The 12,678-nt window shown below is 43.2% G+C and overlaps 1 protein-coding gene across 1 annotated transcript in view; it reads left to right on the top strand.

The window, feature by feature from the left end:
• Positions 1 to 2,029: 2,029 nt before the first annotated feature.
• adam19a (ADAM metallopeptidase domain 19a) overlaps positions 2,030 to 12,678 on the top strand; it is a 95,416-nt gene continuing 84,767 nt past the window's right edge. Inside the window, exon 1 of the mRNA XM_037479660.2 lies at positions 2,030 to 2,237. Coding sequence (XP_037335557.2) covers positions 2,108 to 2,237 — 130 coding nt within the window. The 5' untranslated portion in view covers positions 2,030 to 2,107. The remainder of the gene's footprint in view (positions 2,238 to 12,678) is intronic.

Here is a 12,678-nt window from a genome sequence, read left to right on the forward strand (position 1 = left end):
TTTTTTATTTTAGGTTTCATTGCTTATGGGTTTATCCATAGTTCACTACCTCCACAGATCGGTGTGAGAGCAGACATTTGTGTTTCTGTGCAGACTTGTACAATAATATTGGTTCTTCCAGTCTTCATGCTAAGATAGGCTAACCCCAATCTGACTTCAGCTCTGAACAAAACGCAGTGACATGAGATTAATTTGAGTCTTGTCATCTCCCTTTTGAATAAGTTGTTTCCACTTGTGAAAAGCATCTTATCTTTTCAGAATAAACTTCACCCTCTACAGAAAAAGTTGTTACATGCATTGTTAATTTATATAGTCATCAAAATCTTCTTCAATTCAATTCAAGTCCTTTTATTTTGTTTAACCCAAAATAACAAATTACACATTTGCCTCTAAGGCCTTTACAATCTGTACACATACAACTACGTCCCGAAACGCTCACATTGGAACAGGAAAAAGACTGATCATTTTTTTTAATGCTGAACCATACTTTTTTTTATTAATGTAAAAACAATATTCATCAATGAGAACATCTGCATGTAAAATGAGTATTTACAGAATTCTGACAAAGGAGATTATGAGGAAAATTAATAGCAAATCAAACTCATTCCTTGTTATTTCACACAACAAGTTTATAACCGGATGATAGCAGATTTTGACTTCAAAATAAAAGTCCGATAAATTGAGTAAGATGAAATAAAGTAAAGTAGGGCCACACTTCATTATAGATTAGATGTGGCCGACAAGTAGTTATTATGCCTTTTAACATAACGGTTTGGCTGTCCATAGCTGCAGCTGTGGCAGCAGCAGCTATGGACAGCAGGAGAGACAGCTGCAGATTATCAGGCTGATCAGCTCACCGATGAATAGTGCAGACAACAGGTGTTTACAAGGCTACTCTGAAGAGGCAGAGAGAACCAACGGTTAACAAATGTAAGCTGTTAAGCAGTTTTAGTGTGAATACCCAGTTCTAGCATGACATCACTGGGACATCAGCTGTTCTGCTCAATGGAACTCAATAATCCAAAAGGGGGTAAAACTTTATTGACACAGGACAATTACAGCAGTTCCCATTGTCTGTCAGTCCCTGTAAATCACACAGTACCTGTACTGATTTTGGCTTGTGTAAAGAACATTACAACTGTTGAGAACACACTTCCCCATGTATGTTAACACAAACTGTTAAAACTGCTGACTGTCAGGACTTAGGAATCAGGAAACATGTATTGCCATAATATGTCAGACATACAAGGAATTGGACTTGTCGACCGTTTATTTTGCGTGAACAAATATAGTTAACTATGCTCATTATTAAAGCAAATCTGTACTACCAGCCTTTTGGGATTCAAAATGTGCAAGTTTTAGAACTTTGCAGTCAAGGATAAATGAAGTGGCAAAACATAGATATTTTTGTATATTACAACATTTTTTACTGAAATAAACCTTCCAAGCAATTCAGACCTCAGATTTGGCTGAAAAAAAAGTGTCCAGAGCTCAGGAGCAAGACAACTTTTCAACAATAATATATTTCTGTCTTGTTTTAGAATCTTAAGGGTTATGCTTATGAGTCATTGATGAGCATTGGGTTCCTTCAAATATCGTTGATCTTCATATTCTTTTTAGGTGCACACAGAACGCACAGTGTGTAAATCTATGGATCTGATGTGCAAAACCAAAGTTTAAAAACATGAGTATCTGTTTCTTTGGCATGCGAGTCACCCGCCTCATGAGTAAACGACAGAGCTGGAAGACCGGCCCACTGGTTAGTTACAGCACAAGTCATTTTCAGTCACCCTACGCTCTCTACATACTTCCATTCGGCTACCATATTCTCTGGCTAGAGTAGCGTGAATTTATCATAACACCATCAGTTTTTTTTTTTTAACTTGCGGACCTTCCTGCTTGCCTAAGTGCATGTCAACTTGCATGCACTTATAACTTGCCAAAATAACTCTGAAGGCTTTCTACGTGGTCTTATTTTGAAGGGTCACACAGGACGTGCCGTGTTGTGCCCTCCCGTGTGCGGGTGATGCTTGGGAGAGTCAGACCGAGATAGAGTTGAAGACGGCGAGGAAAGGGAGGACGGTTAGCGGCACCGAGGGTCACAGGGATGTACAGTAAACACAGGCAGAAAAATGCCCAAATATCACCGGCAAAATGTGGACGTTTGCTCGTTTTCCTTTATTTTCTGCTCCTGAACGGCCCAGTGGACAAAGCCAGCGGTAACACCGGAGAACAAGGTAAAGAGCAGAGCCGGGAAACTTCTCCGAGCGTCTACCAGTTGCTGCTGGAGCGGTGAAGCCGTATGACGTGTCTCGGACGGCTCGCTCCGTACGACGCGCTGTGGTTCAAGCCCCGCTGCTTCCTTTTAGGTTTGAGGTGTCACCAGAACTTAACCAGAGCAATTAGCCTTTTTTTTAAATAAAGCTCCCGGCTGCTTATGCCAAATTTCTTTTTGAAATACACTGGCAATATCGGGGAGAGCGGCACGAGACCCACATGCCCTTCTCGAAATTCTGCTGAATAGCATGAATCCATTCTTTGCGTTTCTTTGGAGAGCTCGTATCGCAGGCTCTCCGGTTCACGCCGCTCGCTCAACCGCCTCCTCCTCCTCAACGTGCGAGGAGGGAGGCGCGAAGTAAAACCGTGAAAGTGGACATTGTTTGATTCTGACGTTCGTGTCGAAATGAATTGAAGCCGTTAACTGTTCTGTTAACAGTGTGTATGAATGTTAATATTTAACTGTATGCAAGTGAACATTCAATTGTCAAACTTTTCCAACGCGGCTCTGGTGACCGCAGACCACACGCACACCGAAGCGTTTCTCTCATATTTTCCATTCCAAGACGAATTATGACAATGTACAGTTTTGTACTGTAGGAGACCAAACGCATTTTGGGTTTAACCACGAGGTGGCTGTTGTCTTTAGATAGCAGTCGGTATTTTTTTTTCCGCCAAACCCACAGATTGAGCCCTCTCCGTGCGTTGTCCTTAAAAGGCAGCAGCTCGGAGTCCCGCGGGAGGACAGGACAGGACAGGACGGGACGGGACAGAGGACCGGTGTACCGTCCAGTAGACCGGTGTACCGTCCAGTAGACCGGTCCGCATTTAAGCCACGTGTGTCTGTTCTTTCCGTCTGTGAAAACGCACCCTAGAACCCGCTGTCCACCAGGTAGGGTGTGACTCCCATGAAATGGACTTTCAATGAAGGTCCATGGAATGTCCTCTGCACCGTCCACATGGGAGCTGGACCCGGCCAGCCGGTGTCATAGTGGCTCACTCTGCCCATTCATGTGTACTCCCATGTTTTTTTGTCCTGTAGAGAATTGCATTGATCTTTGATTTGATGCTGATGGGCTGTGAATTTGATGACTTGCCTCCATGGAACTACCACCCTCTCGTAACCACAGAGTATCATCAATGGGCATTTCCTCGCATCTTCCGAGATGTTTCATTCTAGGGATTTCTTACAAACATTCCCTGTATAGTAATGAACCTCATTGCGTTACTAGAAACCCGTCCGTGCAATAAGGGGTGACGCGCACACAGCCAGTGCGTTACAGCCTCCGTGCAGCATGTTGCCAAACCCACATCCCATCCCAGGTGAGCAGATCCAGTCCTGAGAAGCACGTCAGGCCGCCGCAGGCCCCTCTTTGTCCTATTTCGTCCCACCATGTGTCATCTTTTGCAGACCGGTGATGCAGAGAGGCTGCGAACTTACTAGATCCTTTTTTATTTAATATATAATACCAGTTTCCCTCAAACGGAAGATGACTCGAGCCACTTATTTTTCTAGCGCTGCATTTACTGCATCCTATTTATGTAAATGTTTTTCCACAGAAGCCATTTATCACTGAACAAAATATAACTTGACAAAATATGGTCAAACATTAGAAGGTACTTAACTCCTCTTTTAGTTATAACATGTCATGTGTATGTTTAAGAGCCACCCACAAAATGATTTCAAGAGGGTACTTTTATATTGTCATGACACATGTCTTGTTAAAAAAACTACACCGTAGTCAAAAGCATTGATGGATAAATTTAAATTTGCTGATGTCCTTAACTAATTTCTGTTGGATGACTTTTATTTAATAAAACCAAGGAGCCTCCAAGTATGTGATCTTGTAAACGTCGTGAAGTTGATCCGTCCCTCGTTCAGACATAAATGATTTGGTCTCCAGGAAGGAAGATGAGACATAGCAGTGACGATGCAAACCCAGCACTACGCTACTGTAGCTCAGCATTCGGTCCACGCTCTTCCCTCTGTGAAGTGGTATGCGGTTTGGCAGATGTACTTTGGTAAGAAATGGTTCTCAATGAATCAGCACATTGAGGGATGAAGTCTGAGTACCTTTAGTGCTAGCTAGTGTCCTCATGGCAACGTCCCTCCGGTCCCCGGTAAAACGCAACGACGTCAGCCCAACAACCGGTGCCTTGTGACATCCCTAAACCAGATACAAAACGATTAGCACTTCCTGTGCCCCGGGGGATTCTTCCTGACGGATTACAACATTCCGATTACAGACATGTGACCTACCGTCATCATGAGACACACATTTTTCTGTAGCATGGACCTCCTGAATGCCTCCGTTATTCCTGCCCTGACAAGAAATTCAAGTGAAAACATGGAACCAGGACAAGTTTTTTACGCCAGGAACCACTGGGTCCAAACTAGCGTGTGTGCTTTGTTGCAGCTCGTCGTGATAGAGACGAGTAAAAACCCCTCTTGGTTCTGTGTAAATGTCACAGCCTTTCAGGAATCGCTGGAATCATTTTCAGCGTATCATTGGATCTGGTTATTATTTTGTCTTCCATATTCTAAAAATGTCTCTTGTGCTGCCAGGTGTGAAGTAAGGGAATCATCAGTGTAAATAAGGAAGCACTTTCCCTTCAAAGTTTGCACTGATCTGTCCCGCCACCTTGGGTTGTGGAAAAGCTGGAAAGGAAGTCCTTTACAGAGCGCTTCATTAAAAGTGAGAAGAGCTCAGAAACACCTGCACTGAGAGAGAGAGCGAGTGATGAAGGGCTCTGTGGGGATATCAGCACTAGTTCATCGCTGCCTCAGTCCCTCAGTTTTGTGCTGCAGTCCCAATTTGACCTCTGATCCCTGCTGCCCCGTCTGTTTGTTCCTTTCATCGATCCATTGTTGACTCTGATTCACAAGAGACACTTCTCCATGCTTCCCTTATCGGAGGTGGAGAAACGAGCCCCTTGTGCAAGGGTTGGACCGCGAAGGTTTTACTCTTGCCAAAGGGAAACCTCAGATAAAGCCCACGTGGCCCCTCTTGTTTTCTGAGTGTACCTCTGAGTAGTGTCAGGAGAGAAGCACAGTGGTGTGGGAGTCCCTGCTCGTTTGCTTGGACTTATGCCTTATGAGTTGTATAATGTTTTTTGTCCAGGAGACATGATCTCAATATGGCTTTACCTGCCTCCTCGATTTGTAAGATAAACCGCACCAACCAATCAGCACAGAATCTTGTTCTGTATTGACCTTTTAACGGCTGCAATTGGCAGTTATAATCCTAAACGGTAAGTCTGTTGATTTGTTGTTTTGATTAATCAATTCAGATAAAATTAATTTATTATTCCCTGTCGTCTTGTACAATGCTTTTACTGCAATAATCTGGATACCTACCCCGTTAGATGTCATCGGAGTACTAACCAGGAGAACGATACACCCTCGTTCTTCTGTAAAAGGAGGGCAGAAGCCATGAATCACACTAACTTTAGTCCTTTCCTCAGAGGGTCCTTCAGTTTATTCCTGGTGCTTTTTACGAGCCAGCCAAATACTGATGAATAACAAAAAAACACAGTTGTACATGGCTTATTTTAACTGAAGAATACAACGTAGAGCTGAAACAAATTTACATTTATTTGATCAAACAATGTGTTTGTCCTCTTAGTGAAGCCAGAGGCTAGTAGAACACACGTGTTGCTGTAAGGTCAACGTGCATCAGACCTTAAAGCAGAGACGCTATGGTTGTCTGCTGGTAGGCTGTGTGAAGTTTGAAGTCCTCTCTTTCTCTGACTGTGTCCTTGTTCTCCCATCGCCTTGCTTCCTGCACATCGGTATTAATGGATAGAAAACTTCTTCCTCTTTCCCATTACATTGAAGACCGGTTAATTTGGGATTTACTTTTTGATACCATGGGCACAATGAAACAGGATATCTCTTGCATTTTTTTATGATTTACATCTGAGACGGACAGTGGCTTGCTCTTTGGAATAGTTAAAGAGTCATTTTACTTTTAAATAAGAATGATGCTTTGGAAAAACAGCCACAACATGACAGTAAGAGCAGCATATTCTTGCAGCATTACCTTCGGTACACATGTTGACAGCATAAGTGTATGAACTATTGATTTTTTACGGTGCCTTTACAGCTTGATATGGGCTGCAGTGTAATGCAATCTTAAGAACAATGGAAGCGCATGCCAACATAAAAGAGCTGCTATGCTGGTAATGATAAGTCCTTCCAGTGAAGTTCTACCCTGGATTTAAAAGTTTTCAAAATTGGGAGGAGTCTTATTTATTCTGTAGTTTAGTCGCTAGTTAGGCTAAATATTTGTACCATTTGGGACTTGTTTTTGTGCACTGTGCTTTTCACCCGTAGCAACTTCCCGTGGATAAAGAAAATGTTTACATCTGAAATTGACAGGTGCCGCTAAATAAGTTTTGAATTGATTAACCTTTCTCATCTTTACGTGACTTTGGTTTCTCTCCGGTGCTACAACCGGGGGAGGGAGGGCTGGAATTAGAGATATTCTGAATAAGCAGGTAAAGAAGAAAAATAACTACTTTGTGCAGTATCTTTTCTTTTAAATGACGTAGAATTAAAAGTATGTGTCCTCATTTCCCGTGTGAGAAGGAAGTAGTTTCGCTGAGGCCTACTCTGACAACTTTTTATGCTTGTTTGTATTTCAAGAGCTGTAGATATGTTAGAACGATTTTGAGTCACCGAATTTCACTTCGGGGGGGGGGGGATGGGAGGGGATCCAAAACCTCCCTGTTTCTTTGTCTAATTTTGTCTCCTTGTTGCTGTCCTACAAGCTTCCCAACACCGTGCCCAGTTTCACAAAAAGTCTCCCAAGTGGCCTAAAGCAGAGAAAGAAAAGAAGTTTTATGAATTCACATTGAGTGGCACTGGATGGAGAGCGTATGCGTCTGCTGTACGCCATCTCCGTTCTTTTTTACTCCACACTGGGCATTATCTCAAAGGGATTCAGGTCCTCAATAGAACCGCATGCATTATATCGCACAGTAAAGCAGCAGCAAGGCACAGTCCAGATCTGTCATTCCATTTCCTAGCACCGGGCTAGACGCTAATAGACCAAATAGAATCTGAGCTGGGGGCCCACCCTCTGCTGAAAATACCCACTTTATTGCTATCTTTTTTTTTTTGCCTCTGTAGAGATCCCTCTCTGCTCCCCAGTCATTAGTTAAGAAGACGAAGTATTTGTGGCATAATATTCCTCCTCTCTCTGCCCTCCCTTTCCTCATAGTACAAACAGTATCTTCCTCTGTTGGATATACTGTAGATGCCGCTCATTGTTTTTCTCCAGCATCATGCAGTGACGGCTCGCCGGGCGTTTTAGCGCCAGTGTCTTCCTCTATGGACGTGAGGGTCCCTCCAAGGTCCACTGAGGAAGAGAGAGTAAATAAAAGATGAGATGAGACGGGTGTGTGTGCGTAGAGAAGGATAGAGTGTTGAATGTCTTCCCAAAGAGAGCGTAAAACAGGGACATTGTTTGGAGGGGATGTGTTCATAGCCTAGAGAATGCAAACTAGTGCTGACAACCCCCAGGTTTAAGCTAAAGCACCTCTTCACATTACGTCTATGACATCATGTCCGACTGAATGACAAAAGGAATTCAAATTGATCTGAATGTGTCACCTTTTGTTCATTCCTCTGACATGTTAAACTATGAAAAAATGGAGCTTCATGTACTTTTATTGTTAAGTATGTTTGTTATTCTCCGTATGAAGGATACTGTTGAAGCTGCTTGGGGTTTCTTTAAGTGGAGGAAATACTTTTTGACTGCCTAACTGATATGACTTTTAGGAGTGAGAGAAAGCTGTCCCCTGCGCTCCAATGGGGATGCGCGTGTGTGAATGCACGTGTCGGCGTGTGTCTATCAAGGTTGAACTGCCGTTTGCAGCAAGGAGTGGACAATTGTAAATGTCCAGACTTTCTTGGGGGACGCTTGTGGGGAAGAGAACTTGTTTTCCGCTGGAATCAAACAGCTGCCTCTTGGCTGTAAGATTGCTGTGTGTGTGATTTATTTCATCACACCGTTCACCACGCCTCTGGTGTTTACTCGCTGCAGGTACTCCCCTCTATTACTGAATGCTTTAGCAAGCACAGAACTTGCTGTGGCCAGGAAATAGACGTATCCCTTGCAGCATTTATATGCATTAGCGACAGGGGGTAGTGTTGTAGTCGGGCAACGGAACGGAACAGAACAGCTGCATGCTGTCAGCGCAAAACGAGCCGATATCAAATAAATAACAAGCCTCTCATCTCTCAGAAGGAGGAAACGTCCATTTCACACATTCGTTGTCATTACCTCACTCGGATGACTTTGAGTCAGCCTGGGTTGCTTTTGAAAGAGTCCATTTGTAAGCGAGGGTCGCTAATTAGCGACGTGATGTCAAAGGCAATCTACTGGTGCTTCCGTTGCGATCGACTGGTCGACCTATTGGGCACCCCTACATTATCATGTGGCGGCAACTTAAGGTGGATTTCACAATTGAGGATGGGCTCAGACGGTCTCCGCTACCCTTACCCTTCATTTAACTGCTGCTTATAATTAATGTGCTGGTTGGTACGGCTGGGTGGTATGTCCAAAAATGAATATCCCAGAATTTAGAAAGATTCTGAGATATTCCGGTATGTGACTTTTTTTTTCCCCCCCCCCAACTAAACCCATTACTTCATTGACTCGTAAAAGGCCGGCTACCCGAACAGCTGTTCACCACTTGCTGGCCAACTCGCTCGCAACTGGCCAGCGAGTTAGCTTTCAGCGTGCTAGCTCATTTCAACCGATATACCTCACAGCCTGACTGTTGGGTAAATACCCATGTGGTTACTTCTCTATAATGGTTTTATCCATATGCTGTTGTTTACTACTTATTTACAGGAACCTTTTCCCTACTTGAGATGAAAACATTCCCTTGCACAATGACATGAATATTGAGCATACAAAAGAAGAAACACATTATTGCTTAGTGATTTATTATTTGAAGTTGTGTGTTTATTAGATATGCTTTCTGGAAGCAAATTGAGTAATCACTCAACCTTGATTTTCACATTGGTAAGAAATCAAATGATGTCACTTTGGGAAATTGTTTTCCTCTGCCTCTCAAACGATTGAAGCCATTTAGAATAATTTCCTTGTACTGCAACGAAAGAAAGTAGCACAGACAGAAAAGTGGGTCATAATGAACAAAGACCATGCTGTTTTTTAATTAAAGGCTGACAATGAATTTGCAACATTTGTTTTTATCCAGGATGCTGGCTATGCATCCTGGCACAGCAGTGACAAATTAAAAAGAGAAGAGCATTTTGTTGGAAGAAAGACTGGGAGAACTGGGACAGATGGCCTTTGCTCGTCTCTGTCCCGCTTTGTAGTTGATACTTTGCATTAACATTGTATGCACCTGTGCCAGTTATCCAAAGGAATGGCTTAAAGCTTTACTGAGTCGTTAGTAAGGGACATCAGCAGATAGGGTGGTACAGTGGTGTGGTGGTTAGCACTACTGCCTCACAGCAACTACCCAGCAGCCTTGTGTGGGGTCTGCATCTTCTCCCAATTAATATTTGTCTTTGTCCGCCCTGTAATTGACTGGCGCCCAGTCCATGTTAGCTGGGATTGAACTTTACGACCTTCTATGGATAAGTGGTGTTGAAGATGAATGACTGACATAACATCAATGCATTTTATATTAATGTGCTAATTAAAAAATTGTCATCAAGACAGTTAGGGCTGCAACAACGAATCGATGAAATCGATTAGAATGGATTATTAAAAGCGTTGGCAACGAATTTCATTATCGATTCGTTGTGTCGCGCGACTATTTGAGTTTTAAAAGAAAGTTGCGCGCGCCGCGCAGAGCTGGGGAAAAAAAAGTTGAGCGCTCGCGCAGCAGAACATCGGAGAGACCCGTACTACTGTTCTGAAACATGCGGAGGAAGAGAAGCCAATGCGATCTAAATATTTCACACTGAAATGGGGGGTGCGGGTCCTAGCGAGCAACGGGGGGGGGGGGGGGCTGCGGTTTTCTTTGCAGCGCCAGTAGTTTTACGTTCTAATCGCCTCGCTCGACTTCAAGGTGTAACCTCTATTATTGTTCGGTCTGAAACAGCGCGCCCAGTGACGGGTGGTGCAGCAATATTGATGTCCGGGTGGAAATCAGGATAAAGGTCGGTCCGGGATATTTTCGGGAGGGGCTTTGAAATTCGGCAGGGTTGACATGTCTGATTGTAAGATATGCAAAAGCGACATGGCCTGGCACGGGAGCACCACGGCAATGATTCATGATTTTGTGCCTAATATATTTAATTTGGCGGCTGTAAAGTATACATCATGCGATGTGTGTATGTTTTTTGTGTTAGTCCATTTTATTTGCTTACTTAGGGATGTTCAAGGAGCAATCTGTTAGTGCAAAAGATATTTAGGAAGTGCACAGTCAGTTCTATTTTTCAATAAAGGGTGGGAAATTAATGTTTTTACATTTTTTATTTTTTTATCCGATTAATCGAACAAATAATCGACAGATGAATCGATTGTTAAAATAATCGTTAGTTGCAGCTCTAAAGACAGTATACCCCTCTAATTACATTACATGTCATTTAGCTGACGTTTTTATCCCGACCGTAGAGATACAAACTCAGAAGAACAAGTTACAAGAAAGTACAATTTTCATCAAATAAGCAGTTTCAAAACATGTTCTAGATAAGTGCCATTATAAGTACAATTTAAGTGCTACGATTTGTTAGTGCTACAGTTAGTGTTTTAGTCAAGGTATAGTCTAAAGAGGTGTGTCTTGAGTTTCCGATGGAAGATGTAATGGCTCTCTGCAGTCCTGATGTCATCAGAGAGCTCATTCCACCATCTGGGAGCCAGGACAGCAAAGAGTCGCGATCTCGCTGAGTGTTTTTCTCTCAGAGGGAGGAACAAGCCGCTTGATGCAGAGCCGAGTGTGTGGGTTGGGATGTAGGGTTTCACCATGTCCTGGATGTAGAGTGGACCCGATCCATTCACAGCATGCATGGTATGTGAGAACCAATGTTTTGAACTGGTGGCATAATGTCATTATTGACAAAGTCCAATGTGGATGACGTCATGTAGTACATTATTTATCCTAGGAATATGTGGCTTCTATCTACAGAAAATCTTTACATCTCAATTTGGTCCATTGTGAGACTCAATCCAATTCGAAAAAGTTGTTCAGTGTAGTTGAACAACACCTTCATCAATCGATGGACCCGGAGCAGGTGATTCGGGAGACACGAGGACGGCGCGATCGGCTAAAATGTCATTTATATGTAAAATGAATATCTCAGCACCAAAAATGATCGTGCTCATTTTCATGTATTTTGTGTTAAGTCAACATATTGATTATAATTGACAGGCCTACCCACTTCAGACGTATTTGTGTTGCAATGTGCGCTTAAAAGCATGGCGAGGTATGTACAAACAGACACCTGTTGCAGAAACTGAAAATGGCATATTTCTGTGTCAAGGGGAAAGTGGAAGTTTCCTATAAAGAGATAGGACGGGATGCGTAAAGTGTGCCTAATTGCCATAACTATGTATTCTGCGGAATGTACAGACCTTGCCAGTGGCAGCGCGCCTACATTTTGCAGTGCAAATTCTTTGCTTCTGAAAAGCGGGCGTAAACCAGAATGCGGGTTTCCTCACATGACAACTTGGTGACATAGGCCAAGGAGACGAGCTGAAAGGATTTTTGCATCAAGGATCACATTTTCGGTTGAGTGCACATAATGATTCCTTCTTACTTTGAGGAAATCAAAGATGACATTGCATCTCCGACTCAGCGTTCACATTCCATTTCAGCAGTTGTTAAACTCCTTGCTACGTTACATTTTTTGATGATATGATCGTTCCAAACAGTCACAATTATTTCACGCTTTGCTCCAGCACACTAGTCAATACATACATTCTCCACCAAAACCCAAACAACACATCAACTTCGTTGTCACTGAATTTTTTATTTTGGCTTTTTGACTTCCATGATAGAAAAAGAGAAGGGGGTCCCTTCAGTTGCGCAAATTAATGCTTGCAATATTTATCATATTAGGCAGGGAGGGGCGCTGATTACCTGATGAACCGCAGGTTTCGTACATACGACGTATTTATTGTCCACTGCCGCCTTATTTCCCCCCTGCAGGGTCCGTTATATGGGCTTAGCCCGCACACATACACCTGACAGCCACGCTGGCACACACACTGTCACACAAAGTGATTTTATAATTGAAAAACTTGTGGAAGGGTTTCAGCAGGAGAAGTAGAGCAAAGAACAGCAGTGATTTGTTGACTCGGAGGTTGGCCGTCGCATCTGCCTGGTGTTTATTAAGCGCCCCAAAGCCTCGTTGAGCAGCAGTCGATAATTCAGCGGGAGTGGCGTGATGGAGGGCCTCCCCTCCTACCTGTA

The sequence above is a fragment of the Pungitius pungitius genome, chromosome 1, assembly GCF_949316345.1.
Source record: "Pungitius pungitius chromosome 1, fPunPun2.1, whole genome shotgun sequence".
Taxonomy (NCBI): Eukaryota; Metazoa; Chordata; class Actinopteri; order Perciformes; family Gasterosteidae; genus Pungitius; species Pungitius pungitius.